The sequence below is a fragment of the Tupaia chinensis genome, unplaced genomic scaffold (genome assembly GCF_000334495.1).
Source record: "Tupaia chinensis unplaced genomic scaffold, TupChi_1.0 Scaffold000492_1, whole genome shotgun sequence".
Lineage (NCBI taxonomy): Eukaryota > Metazoa > Chordata > Mammalia > Scandentia > Tupaiidae > Tupaia > Tupaia belangeri.
In genome coordinates, this window is record NW_006160004.1 from 260,084 (window position 1) to 273,592 (window position 13,509).

The following is a 13,509-nucleotide window of genomic DNA, read 5'->3' on the forward strand; positions in this document are numbered from 1 at the left end:
GACAAGTCCAAGGCTCCCTGGACACCTGACACCAGGGATAGTACTGAACCCTGTAAGTGCTGTGTTTCCGCCTATGCAGACATACTTTGAATAAAGTGTCACTGTAACCTAGGCACAGTGAGATCACAACCCCGGTGATCAATGTCAAGTAAGCAAGTATAGTTTGCTTTTCTTTTGGAAATACAAGTTACAGGTCATTATTTAAACTACACCTTGGGACAACGGGATGATTACTATTTCTAGTTTCATTTACATTATTTATAACATGGGCTAAAGCATGTGAAGGCTTCATAAGCATTCTGAAACTCAAGTTACCATGTGCGGTGTAATGTTCCGATCCATTTTAAAAACAAACAAATCCATAGGATTCAGCATAAGGTCAATCCTCACCCAGGTACACCTAAGGTGCAAAGTCAGAAAATCGGTGAGTTTTATAAAAAACAATCTGGGTGCGATGCTGTGACCGGACAGCGATGAAATGGCCTAGAGGCCCTGAGGCAGAGAGAGTAAGAGCAGGGCCCAGAGTCAGCTCAGCCCACAGAGAATTCACCTGAGCAAGCCCGGCCCTGCGTGGGGCCTAATCTCCCAACCTCAGTTTCCTCCTGAGGACGCTCACTGGGCTGTGGTGAGGGTCTCATTAAGTAATGGCCCTGAGCTCTCTGTCATGCCACGCACTCAGCAAGCAGTGCTACTGCCACTTATGAATACTGAAATAGGAGCCGACCCTGAGCCCTCCTCATCGGCACTCTCCAACTTCAGTGGGGACAGGGGGCAGGGGCAGGGCCTCGAGGAGAGCCATTGGGAAGGCCAGGGGAGTGCCCTCGAACAACACGCACACCGTCCTGACTGGAGACCCTCGTCACCGTCAAAGGACTCCAAGGGCTGCAGAGACCCCTGCAGGCTGTTCCACCTCCCCTGCCACATGTGTCCCTCAGTCCAGTGGGGGGTGGCTTCATGGTGATACCCATCCCCCATTAGCATACTTTCTGCTCCATGATCCAAACCTAACCTTTGTGGGTCAATCTTTTTTTGTTTGTTTGTTTTTTGGAGAGGTTTTTGCTATAGTGTGTGTGCACTCGCCAGATAGACACAGAGAGACAGAAAGTGAGAAATCTCCCCACAGGGGGGATGGCCACACCGAAATCTCTTCTCCTTCATTCTCCTCTCAGGATCCTGGGCATGCATGCACACGTGCCCAACGTGAGTTTTAAGCCACTGGGTCTGGGACGCGAACTGCAGTCGACTACATGGGAGTCCAGCAACAAAGCCATTACGCTAACTGCTGGTCCCTGTGGGTCAATTTTGAAGTAAAGGCCTCCTGACCACACCTGGCCTTTTAACCCGGTGGCCCTCACTAAAGCCTCTCCAGTGGTCGCTTTCCTTTTAGTAAGTGGCGTTTTCTAGAGCCGTCTGCGGCTGCTCTAAGCAGGAACGAGCAGCAGCAATGTGCACAAACTTGCAGCAGCTGGTTATCAGGACTATGTCAGAGCCAATTGTCCAGTGGAAGTGTGTCTAAGGCCCACCACCTCTTTCCCCATCCCAATCTCTCTCTGAAAACCAGGTTGTAAAGTTTGCCAGCATTTCAGTCAGCACCTAAAGAGGGTGGAAGCCCCTGCTCACCAAGGGTCCAGGTGGATTTTAGAATATTTGAGCAAATCTCTGTTTAATATCCCCTGGAAGTTACTGGAGAATGGAGACTTAGAACTGTCTGCAGAATCAACAGCTTCTGCATTGCCTCTCACTGAGCAGAGGTTCTCCAGGGTCGCTATTTGGCACTCAGACCCACAGGTGGGAGTGGAGGAAGCCGGGCTACAGAGGTCGCAGGGCGTCAGCCCTCCATCTGTGTCCCTGCTAACTCCTGGAGTACAAGTGCAGGACAATCAAGGTGCAAAAGAGCTACCTCTGGCGCCAGACAGCTTCCTATTCTTTCTAAAGGCAAGCTAAGAAAATTATCCTGCTTTTCTCCAAGTTATAACTGGTTATTATGTGGGATTCTTGACTTTAATCTCTCTTCTCAAAGTTTAATGGAACACCTGCCTAACAGCTTCCCACCCATCACTCAGCAGAAACTTGGCATTCTAAGAATAATGGAGAACCACCTCCACAGCCAGTACTACGACTTGAAGCAATTTGGGGAATGGCTTAAGACTGGATATCTCGGGTGGAAAAATTCATACAAGATAAATAAATATGTAACTAAGCTTTAGAATTCTGAAACTGTCAGGACGAGCAGTTGGCAAAATGGCTATGCCACTGGATTCCCATGTAGTCAACCGCAGTTCGAGTCCCGGACCCGGTGGTTTAAACTCACGCTGGGCGTGTGTGCATGTGTGCCCAAGATCCCAAGAAAAAAATGGAGGAGAAGGGAGTGTGGTGTGGCCAGCCCTCCAGGGGCTGAGGTCTCTGTGACTCTCTGTCTCTCTCTGTCTTTCTGGCGAGCACACGCTCTATAGCAAAAACCTCTCCAAAAAAACCTAAGAATTCTGAAACTGTCAACTGATATAATTGAAAGTGCACTCCCTCTGAAATGAGAAACTCTAAAAATGTTGTAAAAATTTTAATTTCAGGAAAGGAAAATTTAAAAATCAGGGCAGTTGGGCCAGCCTAGTAGCTGAATGGTTAAGAGAACTGGACCCCATGTGACTGACTGCAGTTCAAAACCCAGACCTGGGCAGCTTGAAGACTACACTAGGCATGTGTGCTGTGTATACAGAATCCTGATGGGAGGGAGGAGTGGAGGAGGAAGGACTGCGGTGTGACCATGTCCATTGGAGGGTGATTTTTTTCTCTCTCTCTGGCAATTATACACACCCCAAAACAAATAACAAAAAAAAAAAAACAGAACAAAACACAAAAAAGAACATCAAAATAACAACCTGTTTCCAAACAATGTACTTTCTCCATTTATCTTACTACTCTTCCCACCCGATTCTTCCAAAGGTTCTTTAAAAAGTTTTATGGGGGTCAGCAGATAACATAATGGTTATACTGCTAGACTCTCACATAGTCGACTGAGGTTTGAGAGCCGGACTGGCAGCTTAAAACTCATGCCAGATGTGTGTGCATGCGTGCCCAAGATCCTGAGAGGAGACGGGGTTCAGCGTGGCCATCCCCTGGGGGGAGGGGTGATTTTTAATTTTCTGTCTCTCTGTCTCTCTGGCAAGTGCAAGCATCCTATAGCAAAAATCTTCCTTTTAACAAAAAAAGTTTTTTTTAAGTTTATTTCTTTCATGACAGTGAGAGATCTAGAGGGAGAAAAAGCACCCTCAACAGGGTCTCATGCCATGAGAGGCTCCTCTCAGCCTTCCTAGCCAGACAGGATCATGGGTGTACTTGCCCTGAGTGTCAGGATCATGTCACATGCCCTGCAGGGACATGCTGACAAGGAACCAAACCATCTCCCACATGGATCTAGCACGGTTTGAGCATGTTACCACTGTGTCACCAAGCTGGACCCCCAGAAGGTTCTTCACGTCAAGTACCTCCTCAGAGCGAGTACAGGTAGGATATAAAATCTACTGTAATGATTTCTTACCTTAACTATGCTGATAGGCTTTCGAGATAAGTGAAAACTTGCATACAGCAAAAATGTCAAGATAAAAATGAAGGCTCTGTACCTGAAACACAAAACAGTGGTTGGCAGAGGATGATGAAAGATGACAGAAGATATATCAGGAACACATTATTGGGGGACCAGCAGGTGGCATGGTGGTTGGGGCACTGAACTCCCACAAGGCTGACCACAATTTGAGTCCCAGACCTGGTAGCCTGCTTTCTCACTTTCTCTCTCTCTCAGTCGTTACCATGCACGCCCCATAGCAAATTTAAAATAATAATAATAATGATAATAAATAAAATTTTAAAAAAAGAACACATTATCAGGGCCAGTGGTGGCATGGTGGTTGAGGTGTTGGACTCCCACATGGTAGACAGTGGTTTGAGTCCTGGACCTGGTGGCTTGCTGTCTTACTTTCCCTCTTTCTCTCTGTCTCTCTCTAGTGAATAAAAATTATAAATAAATAAATAAATAAATAAATAAATAAATAAATAAAATTAGATAAATAATTCGATTTTAAAAAAATACATTATTGTGTGCTTTTCAATTTTCTTAGGCTGTATATTATTCCTTAAGCCTTTCAGCCATGATCAATCTTGCTTATATTATTGCTGCAATATTAGAATATTAAATAATTTCTGACATTTTTGCTTTGTTCACGTTGAAACTATACAAACATTAGAAGGGACTGGTAAACCCAAACTGTTCCTCCTGCTCTCACATATAACATTTCTGACCCCAGGTATGGTAGGGTTTTTCCCAGATATCAAGCAGTTACTCAGGGGTCCCCAGCAGGGTGCCCCCCCCCCCAACTAGGACAGAAATCTGACTGCTGTTTCCTATTTTCCAAGGTCCTTTCCAGAGGGCTTATGGGGAGTCACACCCACAGATGCCAACAGACCGTTCTGGCCCATTAGTGACATGATTCTTCCTATATCCTGCTCTTGGCATAGTACTGGAGTATCTTTGGGATGTGTATTAAGTTTCTTTATCGCTGTTAAAGTATTTTCCTTTCTGATCTCAGCTACCTTCCTTTTCCAATCACCACCCTAAAAACTGTAAAACTCACCTATAAGCCACAAGCCCCCACTTCCATGTGTCCTGCCTTTTTGGGCCAGATCAATGCAAATGCTTTTCACTAAATTCCAAACTCTGTCTCTCACTCTCAAAATAAAAGGACCCCATACCTGATCACCCCAAGAGAAAGGCATGTTTTTGCCTCCTCTCTGGTCTAGGTCACTCATAAACTGTATTAATTATTATTTTCACAGAGTTGGTTATTTTCCATTGACACCCCTAATTCAATCATTGTTTTTTTTTTTTTTGGGGAGATTTTCGTATAGGGCGCGTGCGCTCACCAGACAGACAGAGAGAGACATAGAGACAGAAAGTGACATATCACCCCCCAGGGGGGATGGTCACGCCGCAATCCCTTCTCCCTCCATTCTCCTCTCGGGATCTTGGGCACACACGCACACATGCCCGGCATGAGTTTTAAGCCACTGGGTCCGGGACGCGAACCGTGTCGACTACGTCTCGACTAGTCCAGCAACATAGCCATTATGCTAACTGCTGGTTCCCATCCCCCTAATTCAATCTTGAACTTACCCTCCTAGAGATAGCATCGACCCCTCAGGGTGAGAAGGCTCAGTCCCACAGACTGAACCCCCTTCAGCTGCCAAGGTAAGCCGAGGGTATGGCCTATGCTTCTGCCCCACTGCCGGTAAGCTGGGGCTCCCACAGCCCCTCCTCAGGTTCAATTGCTTTGCTAGAGCTGCTCATAGAACTGGGACACACCTTGCTTACATTCTCCATTTATAGTAAAGGACAGTATGAAGGATACAGAGGGTCAGCCATATGGAAGAGATGCACAGGGTAAGCTCAGGGCAAGGGGCACAGAGCTCCTTTGCCCTCTCTGGGCACCTCACCTTCCAGGCACCTGTAAGTTCAGCAACCCAGAAGCTCTCTGTGCCTTGCCTTTTGGGCTCCTATGGAGGCTTCATGCCATAGGTGTGATTGCTTCATGCCACAGATGTGATTAAGTCACTATTAGCGATCAACTCTTCCCTCTTCCCTCCCTGGAGGTTGAGGGTGGGACAGAAAGTTTCAACCCTGCCTCACAGGATTAGTTCCCTTGGCAACCAGCCTCCATCCAGAGGCTACCCAGCCACCTCATTCGCATACAAAAAGTCACTTATCACTGAGATTCTTGGATGTTAGGAGCTCTGAGCCAGGAAATGGGAAGATACCAAATACATATTTACTACAACTTTATCTTTATTAGCTCTCAAATCCCAAATATCACAAATCTCATTTAAAAACAAACAAACATATAGGCAAAGAGAAATTTGGGACTCAGAAGATACACCCTTGTTTATAAAGCAGACAAGAAAGCATGATTATTTAGTTTACAACACAATTAACTACAAGCTTCTGGGTCAGCCCGGTGTCCTAGGCATTCAAGATCACACTCCTTTCAGCTTGTTGGTTTCTGTGCGCCCCTTCGGAAGCACACAGCAAGGCAGACATGGAGGTATCACAGAGACCTCAAAGACACTCGGCAGTGCTGGCAAGCTCTGAATAAGGCTGAGGGCACGGAAACCTGGCCCCGAGCCCTGCTCGCCTGCTAGAGAAGAGCTCAAGGACGCCCAAACAAGCCGGAGACCGAGGAATAGAAGGGACTTTCAGGAGAAAATCAAGGTTAATTCTGGTCCAATACCCTGAACAAAATGGGCTGGCAGGAACAAAGATCTGACAGAGGTGAAGAAAAGAGACTCCAACCTGGAAGGAGCTCTGTGTGCTCTGAGGCAGGCACTGCCCCCAGCTCTGAAGAACTTGTCCTGTTTGGAGCCTGGCAAGGCCAGTGCCTGCAAACTGGGGGACTAAGCCTTGAATTAAGTTACCCAGAGCAGAGTGTCCCACATGGAACAAGAAAGGATAGTGGCTTGACCTCCATGGAGCAGGACTACCAGGAAGCCCATCAGCAAGCCACATCAGGACTCTGGATCATTTTTATTTTAAGAGATATATTTTTTTGCTATAGGGTGCGTGTGCTCACCAGAAACACAGAGGAAGACAGAGAGAGAGAAAGTGAGAAACCACCCCCCACCAGGGAGGATGACTATGCTGCAATCCCTTCTCCTCTCAGGATTTTGGGTATGCATGCACATGCACCTAGTGTGAGTTTCAAGCCGCCAGGTCTGGGACTTGAACCACAGTTGACCATGTGGAAGTTCAGTGCCTTAAGCAATATGCCACCTTCTGGCCCCATCACTTTCTTTCTAATGTCATGATTCTCCCCTTAAGGGAAGCTCTCCATCCACAATGCAGATCCTGGAATCCTAGCAGTGTCTGCCTCTCTGTCTACCAGCAAAACTAGGGATCAAATAAATATTCCCAGATTTAAAAAAAAAATGAAATAAAGACCAAATTTCAGGTAGGAAAAAGAATTGGTGGTACCATGGGACCCAAATCAATATCCTCTGCAATACCTGTGCCCCGAGGAATGAAGAAATCAGATCAACCTGCAGGTACTGAATGAAGATCTACCAAGTGAAGATGGAAGACCCCTAGGGTGCTACATACTGATGGTTCTTCTAGGATTCTCTCTATCCGATGCCATGACCAGACAGGAAAAAAGTGAAACTCTCAAAATAAGTGTAGAATGTATCCCAAAGCCCAAGGCTGTATGGGTATGGTAGATTTGCTACAGAAACCTGGGCCTTTGTCCTGGTGCTCTGAAATCATCCTTTTTGGCAGGACTGAAAGTGTCCCGATTCTGTGGTTGAGGCTCTGTGTTACACCACTCAAGCTCCAATGTAGCTCAGGTCATAACATGTAGAAATATTTAGGCCACTGCAGCTTTGTCAGCCCTCAATCCTCAAATACCCAGCCCCCAGCTACGCTTGCTGGCCACTTAGATACCCACTTGCTGTTACTGAAGCCTGTGGACGACCTCGACCTGCTCCCTTTGGGGTACAGGGCTCCATTTTCCCAAACTTCACAAGAGCTACAGATCAAGTCATCAGATTGAGCTATCGCCAACACTTCTCACATCAGAATCTCGCCAGGCCAGCCCCATAGCCTGGTGGTAAAGGGAGCTGGATCCCATGTGCCTGACCATAGTTCAAATCTCAGCCCCAGCAGTTCAAAAAACACAACAGGCTCTGTGCATGCATGTCCAAAAGTCCGACAGGATGCAGAGATGAAGGGATTATGGTGAGATCATGCTCTTTTGGGGAATGCTTATTCCCTCCCACCCCTTTTCTGGCAAGTGCACAGATTCTCTGCAATTAAAAAGAAAAAAAAAAAAAGAATCTCAAGGAAGAACGTGGAGCATCTCTTAGGAGCCCTTGAGAATGCTATGTACCTACACACCACAAGCTTTACAGGTATGTTATCAACTAGAGAATCAGAATTTCACAATCACCCGGCTAGGAAGGGTTTGGAAAAGCCACTCTACTTAACCAGGTCTTTGGTTCATGGTTTCCACTCTTTACCCAGACAGCCCAGAAATAAACAGCTTTTCTTTCCGAGAAGGTTGGGCTGAAAATGAAGAGTGCCCCTGGAAAACTAATACAAGCCTTCTATTTCTGTTCAGTATTAATACTTATACATAAATATAAAGCAAAGACAATGAAAAATAGAAGTTTTATATTTCTTGAGACCAGCAGTTAGTGTAAGGGCTATGTCGTTGGACTCCCATGTAGTTGACAGCGATTTGAGTCCCAGACCTGGTGGCTTAAACTCACACCGGGTGCGTGTGTGTGCGTGCCCAAGATCCCGAGAGGAGAATGGAGGAGAAGGGATTGCGGCGTGGCCATGCCCCCTGGGGGTGATTTCTTGCTTTCTGTCTCTCTGTCTCTCTCTGTCTTTCTGGCAAGAGCACATGCCCTGTAGCAAAAGTCTCTCCAAAAAAAAAAAAGTTTTCTATTTCTTTTACTCATTTTTCTACTTCCTTTTTGCAGTTATGTCTAATTATAGTATTCTTTGTAGCCACTGAAATAGTGTTCGTGTTAACCCCAAATTAAAAAAAAAAAAAAGTCTTGACAGTGATAGTAGAGGGGTGCAGGCCTTCAAAGCCTCCAAAAAATGTTTTAGGGGCCAGCAGGTAGAGTGGAGGCTAAGGCGACTGACTTCAATATAGCCAACTGTGCGATTTGAGTCCTGGATCCAGATGGAAGAACACACCGGGCACATATGCATGCGTGCCAAAATCCTGAGAGGAGAATGGAGGAGACAGGATCGTGGTACAGCCATCCCCTCCCCACTACATCAGGGATGATCTCTCTCTCTCTCTCTGGGGAGTGCATACACCCTACAAGCAAACAAAAAGAAAAAGGAAAAGAAATGTTCTAGCATATCACGTGTCTTCAAGTGAATAGCAGCCTGCTCCAGGGAAGAGGCTCCAGGCAGATGATCTGTTTCCTGGTTTGAGTGTTACTTATCTCAGTCATATGCAAATAAGGAATGAGTAGGAGCTCTGGAGAGTTACTGAGCACTATGATTTGGTGTGGAAATCAGCCCGAAGACATCCTTGATTTAGAAACAACAGAGGCAAACACAGACCTGTTGCCATGTCCTTTTCAGAGCATCCCATCAAGAGGCACAGGATGCCAATGACATCACGGCTGATCGCTGGTTAAGTGCTGTCTGCCACATTGTCCCACAGTGTCACTACTTCTCCCTCTAAGGGATGAGTAAGGAATTTGTGGGCACCTTCTTAGAGGTGACAGAGATACCCTGTTCCTCCAGTTGTCTCTGCAGTGTGTGTCCACTGAAGCTCCGAGCCTTCGGCCAGCCTCCCTGTGGGCCCAGGGCTGCTGTGCTAACCCAGCACTGCTCCGCCAGCAGCAGGTATGTGCAGCTGGTGTGCTGCTGTAAGGAAGGGCTCCGTTTTCCTCCATGTATCCACCTCTTAGCTGTATCAGGAGCGGCTCACTAGATCCCTACTGTAATCACAACTATCACCCATTACTATGTCATTACTTTACACCTCACATTGTCCTGGATTTGGCCAGCCAGGGTCCCCTAATTTTTAAGCATGCCCTTATTTTCTGGCACAGAAGTTCTAGGCTCATCTTGTACTCCCCTTGCCCCAGGCCTGGCATCAGCCATGACTCTAAGTACCCTTGGCTCTTTTCAATGGGAAATGGCCCATAGGAGCCAAGGTCCCGGAGCTGAGGGCACACTGCAGTGGGTACGTGTTTATTTCTATATCCATCTCCCTGGACGAGTTCATCCCAAGCAATACCACATGATTCATTCTAGCCTCCCCCTCCCCTCAGCATGTGTACCTCCTTCTCTATCAGTGAGGACACTGTCTCTTCAGTGGGGTTCCTGCCAGAAGTGTATAATCTGAATCTAATCAGAAGGAAATAACATACATACCCAAAATGAGAGACAGGAAGGTTATGAAGGGGCCTAGGGGCCTAGAATTCCACCTTTCGAGCAAAAGGCATTTGAGTTTTTGAAGTCTCTTTTCTGCTTTCCAGAGTAACTCCACAGAACTAAGTTGTCATAAGCCCCCTCCCTGGAGCAGCCAAAGAGGACAGACTCTTATCATGAGAAGTCCCTGCACCACACCCAAATAGTCGTTAGCACAAAAGCATCTATCTCCCATCTCTTTTCCTTAGGGCCTACTTCTCTTTCCAAAAAGCCACCTGTTTCTCCTACCCTTGTTAAAGATGGTATCTAGGCTCCAGGTTCCAAATGCCTCTTTGAGTCACAGTTTTTATGGTCTCTCATACATACCTGATTAAATCTGTCTTTTGTCTTGCTGTTTTTTGTTGGTTTAATTCCCAGGCCCCCAAACACTAAACCTAAGAGGGTAGAGAAAAGTTCTTCCTCCTCGACAGAGATCAGTGGGGTGGGGTAGAAGCCAGAGAGTCCACCTTTGAGTTTGTCTCCTTCAAAGCATATGGAATTCATAAACCTACCTGTCAGGAGGATTCTCAGAGAGGAAAGAGGTGATCTGGTTGGTGTCTAACTTTGTTTAGATTTTGTCTTCTTTCTGAGCATTCTGTCCCAGCTGGCCACTCATCTGGGCTCCAAGTTTATCTACTTATTTCACCCCCAGCCATTTTATGATCTGCCAGTAGCCAGTGATCATAGTGTGTAGGGATCGTGATTATCACAGAAACCAACGAAGACCGCCAAGGCGTCCAAAGGCCATCTGTCAAGCCCAGAACTGAAGGAGGAGGACTGCTCCACAAGGTTTTAGGACACAGCTTCTACCATGACAAGCAATTCAACCACCTGGGGAGGCCACCAGTCCCATTGTCTGTGTTTGGCCTCTTGCAGGGGCCCTCACCCACAGTATCCCACCAGAGAACTGGCCCACCAGGACTCACCACTGGTCCCTGGAGAAGGAGATGATGAAGCGAATGCCAGCAGGGAGGCGAGCCATTTACAATGCCACTGACCACCGAGGCTGTCCCAAAGTAAGATGCTTCATAAACAGGTTATTGATCCTGGCTCCAAGTCCTCTCTGGCTGCCCCTGCAGCTTACACAGGGTGGCTAGCACATGGAGATGGTATCCTGCGGCCTTGTTCCCTCTTCTTTTGGCAGTGACTCTGTGCTCTACGAGGAGAATAAGAGGTACTGAAGGACTGGGGTCCCGACAGTGGCTCCTTTGGAGTTACCAGCAGAAGTGATGACACAGACTTTCAATGAGGCTTCCCAGTCCAAACCAAAGTTGGACATCTGATCTGACAAGACGTTCCTACCACGAATGCCATCGGCATCTGTCCTCAGGCACTTTGTTCAAAGATCACTGGGATGAATTTCACATAATGTTCTTTTTATTTATTTATATTTTTATTTCCAGGAAGGGGAGGCAGAGAGGAGGGAAAGAAAGAAGGGAGGAAGGTTGCCCTTGACAGGGTTTTGAGACCATAAGCGACCCCCAACCCCACCAGCCCTGAGACATTTGCCAGGATCACCTTGCCCATGGTGTGCTCAGCAGGACACTAACTTGGAACCTTTCCACAAGGCTTCCAACATGGTACAGCAGCACCCCTGCTGCTTACCCTCTACCACCACCGAGGATGGGCCCACATAATGTTCTGATGTTAGATAAAAGGAACCACAGAGCAGGCCAGCAGATATCATTAACAGTTACATCACTGACCTCCCACATGGCCTACTACAGTTTGAGTCCCAGACCTGGTGGCTTGAAAGTAATGCCACGCACGTGGAATTGCAGCATGGCCATACCCCTTGGGAGGACTTTCTTACTTTCCCACCCACTGCCTCCCCTGCCCACACCACTGCAAGCATACTCACCCTAAGGAAAAACAAAACAAAACAAGGAACCACAGAGCTCATCTCTATCTGGAAGAACTCTAGAGATCAACCCATTCATTCTTAACTAGCACCTTCCATAGAACATAGATAATGTTCACAGGGTGGAAAACCAAGCATGAGCCTAGTGGTTATGCCACATGTCCAGTGATCAGAGCCTGCTGGGAACTGGACTTGCTTAGTCCCACCTTCATGGACCAGGCTCCTTTGAGCCAGAGCGTTAGAGGAACATAGGCCTGGACAAGATGGCAAATCAGTCTAGTCATTTAACCACTTAATGGAGCTTTAACATTTGAATCAAAATGCACTTAGTGCTATGGTTGTGAACTTGACCTCTATCTGCCTCTTCACTTTCCATTGCCTTTGGTCATCTTAGAGGCCTAAAACTGACCTCATTATGAAGTCAGGGCTGAAGGCTGAGCAACCCAGGAAGGGATACATAGGAGCCAAGAGCCATAGGGCCAGGCTCCCACCTGACTTCATAATGTCCAGGATCTGGAGGCTTGAAACTCATGCTGGGCTCCTGTGTATGTGTGCCCAAAATTCTGAGAGGAGAAAGGAGGAGAAGGGGTTGTGGGTATGGCCATCACCCCTGGGGTGTGATTTCTCACCTTCTGTATCTCTGTCTCTCCAGCAAGCCACATGCCCTGTAGCAAAAATCTCTCTCAAAAAAAGAATTCTATCTGTCTCTCTGGCCCCTGTGGGCCTTAAATGTGACTCACTCCACCTGAAATGCCTTTTGTGCCCACCTGCTCCTTCTGGGTAAGTCACTTAGCACCTTGGCTCCCTCCCCTTCCGGGCTAACAATCCAGGAAGATGGCACTTACGGTGTAGTAAAAATGAAGTGATGCCCCATTAGAGGCACTCTGGGGCCTGAAGTGCAGTGAGCGCTCAGCGCATACTAGCTGGTAGGGTTCTGACTGCACATCCTGAGGGCCTGGGGCGGGGGGGTGACTGCCCAGTTCATGACCTAGCACCTAACATGTGCTCAAGAAACTCATACTGAAGGCCAGTCTGTGGCCTGGATCCCACACAGTCAATTATGTGGTCTGAGTCCCAGACCTAATGGACTGAAAAATGCCCTGGGCAAGTGTCTATGCATGTGCATGTGTGTATACCCAAAATCCCTGAGGAGAGACGAGGAGAAGGGACCGTGGCATGACCATGACCCATGGCAGGTACTTTCTCGCTTCCCTGCTCAGTGTGTGTGTCTCTGTCTCTGTCTGGCAAGTGCTTGCAACCTCTGGCAAATTAAAAAACACAAAAGAAACCTGTGTTGAACAAAGGTCTACGAATGCTTCCACACTGCTTTTGCTCACACTTTAAGATGTAAAACAAACTTTGCTCAAACTGTTCTCAAATGAGTGGGCTCTCGTTTGGGTCTAGATTTACTGAGAAACAATCCAGTGATGTTAAGTTCAGGGTACAGGATTTGTTTCGCCTTTTTTTTTTTTTTTCTACAAGTCCTGAAGATAGACGGCCAGAGCCGAACTTCTTCCCCCTCTTAGATCTGTGTCCCTGTACACAGCGAGTGTGGAGACAGACCACTGCTGTCTACTTCATGGACACATCAGCAAACGGCCACCCGGTGATGCTAAAATGTTAACAGAGCCGAAGGCACTGGAAAGTCAACAGGCAACAACCTCTT

General features: G+C 47.2%; 1 protein-coding gene across 4 annotated transcripts in view; it reads right to left on the minus strand.

Annotated features, from left to right (window-relative positions):
- SLC37A1 (solute carrier family 37 member 1) overlaps nucleotides 1-13,509 on the minus strand; it is an 81,565-nt gene that overhangs the window by 64,732 nt on the left and 3,324 nt on the right. For 3 of the 4 annotated variants that reach the window (XM_027774897.1, XM_014590859.2, XM_006156361.3), the window contains exons 2-3: nucleotides 10,909-11,138; nucleotides 3,536-3,617 (exon numbers count right to left, since the gene is read on the minus strand). In XM_027774897.1, the coding sequence (XP_027630698.1) occupies nucleotides 3,536-3,617; nucleotides 10,909-10,964 (138 nt within the window). In that variant the 5' untranslated portion in view covers nucleotides 10,965-11,138. Of the gene's footprint in view, nucleotides 1-315; nucleotides 358-3,535; nucleotides 3,618-10,908; nucleotides 11,139-13,509 lie in introns of those variants that run through there. The other variant, XM_027774896.1, reaches the window with a different exon arrangement.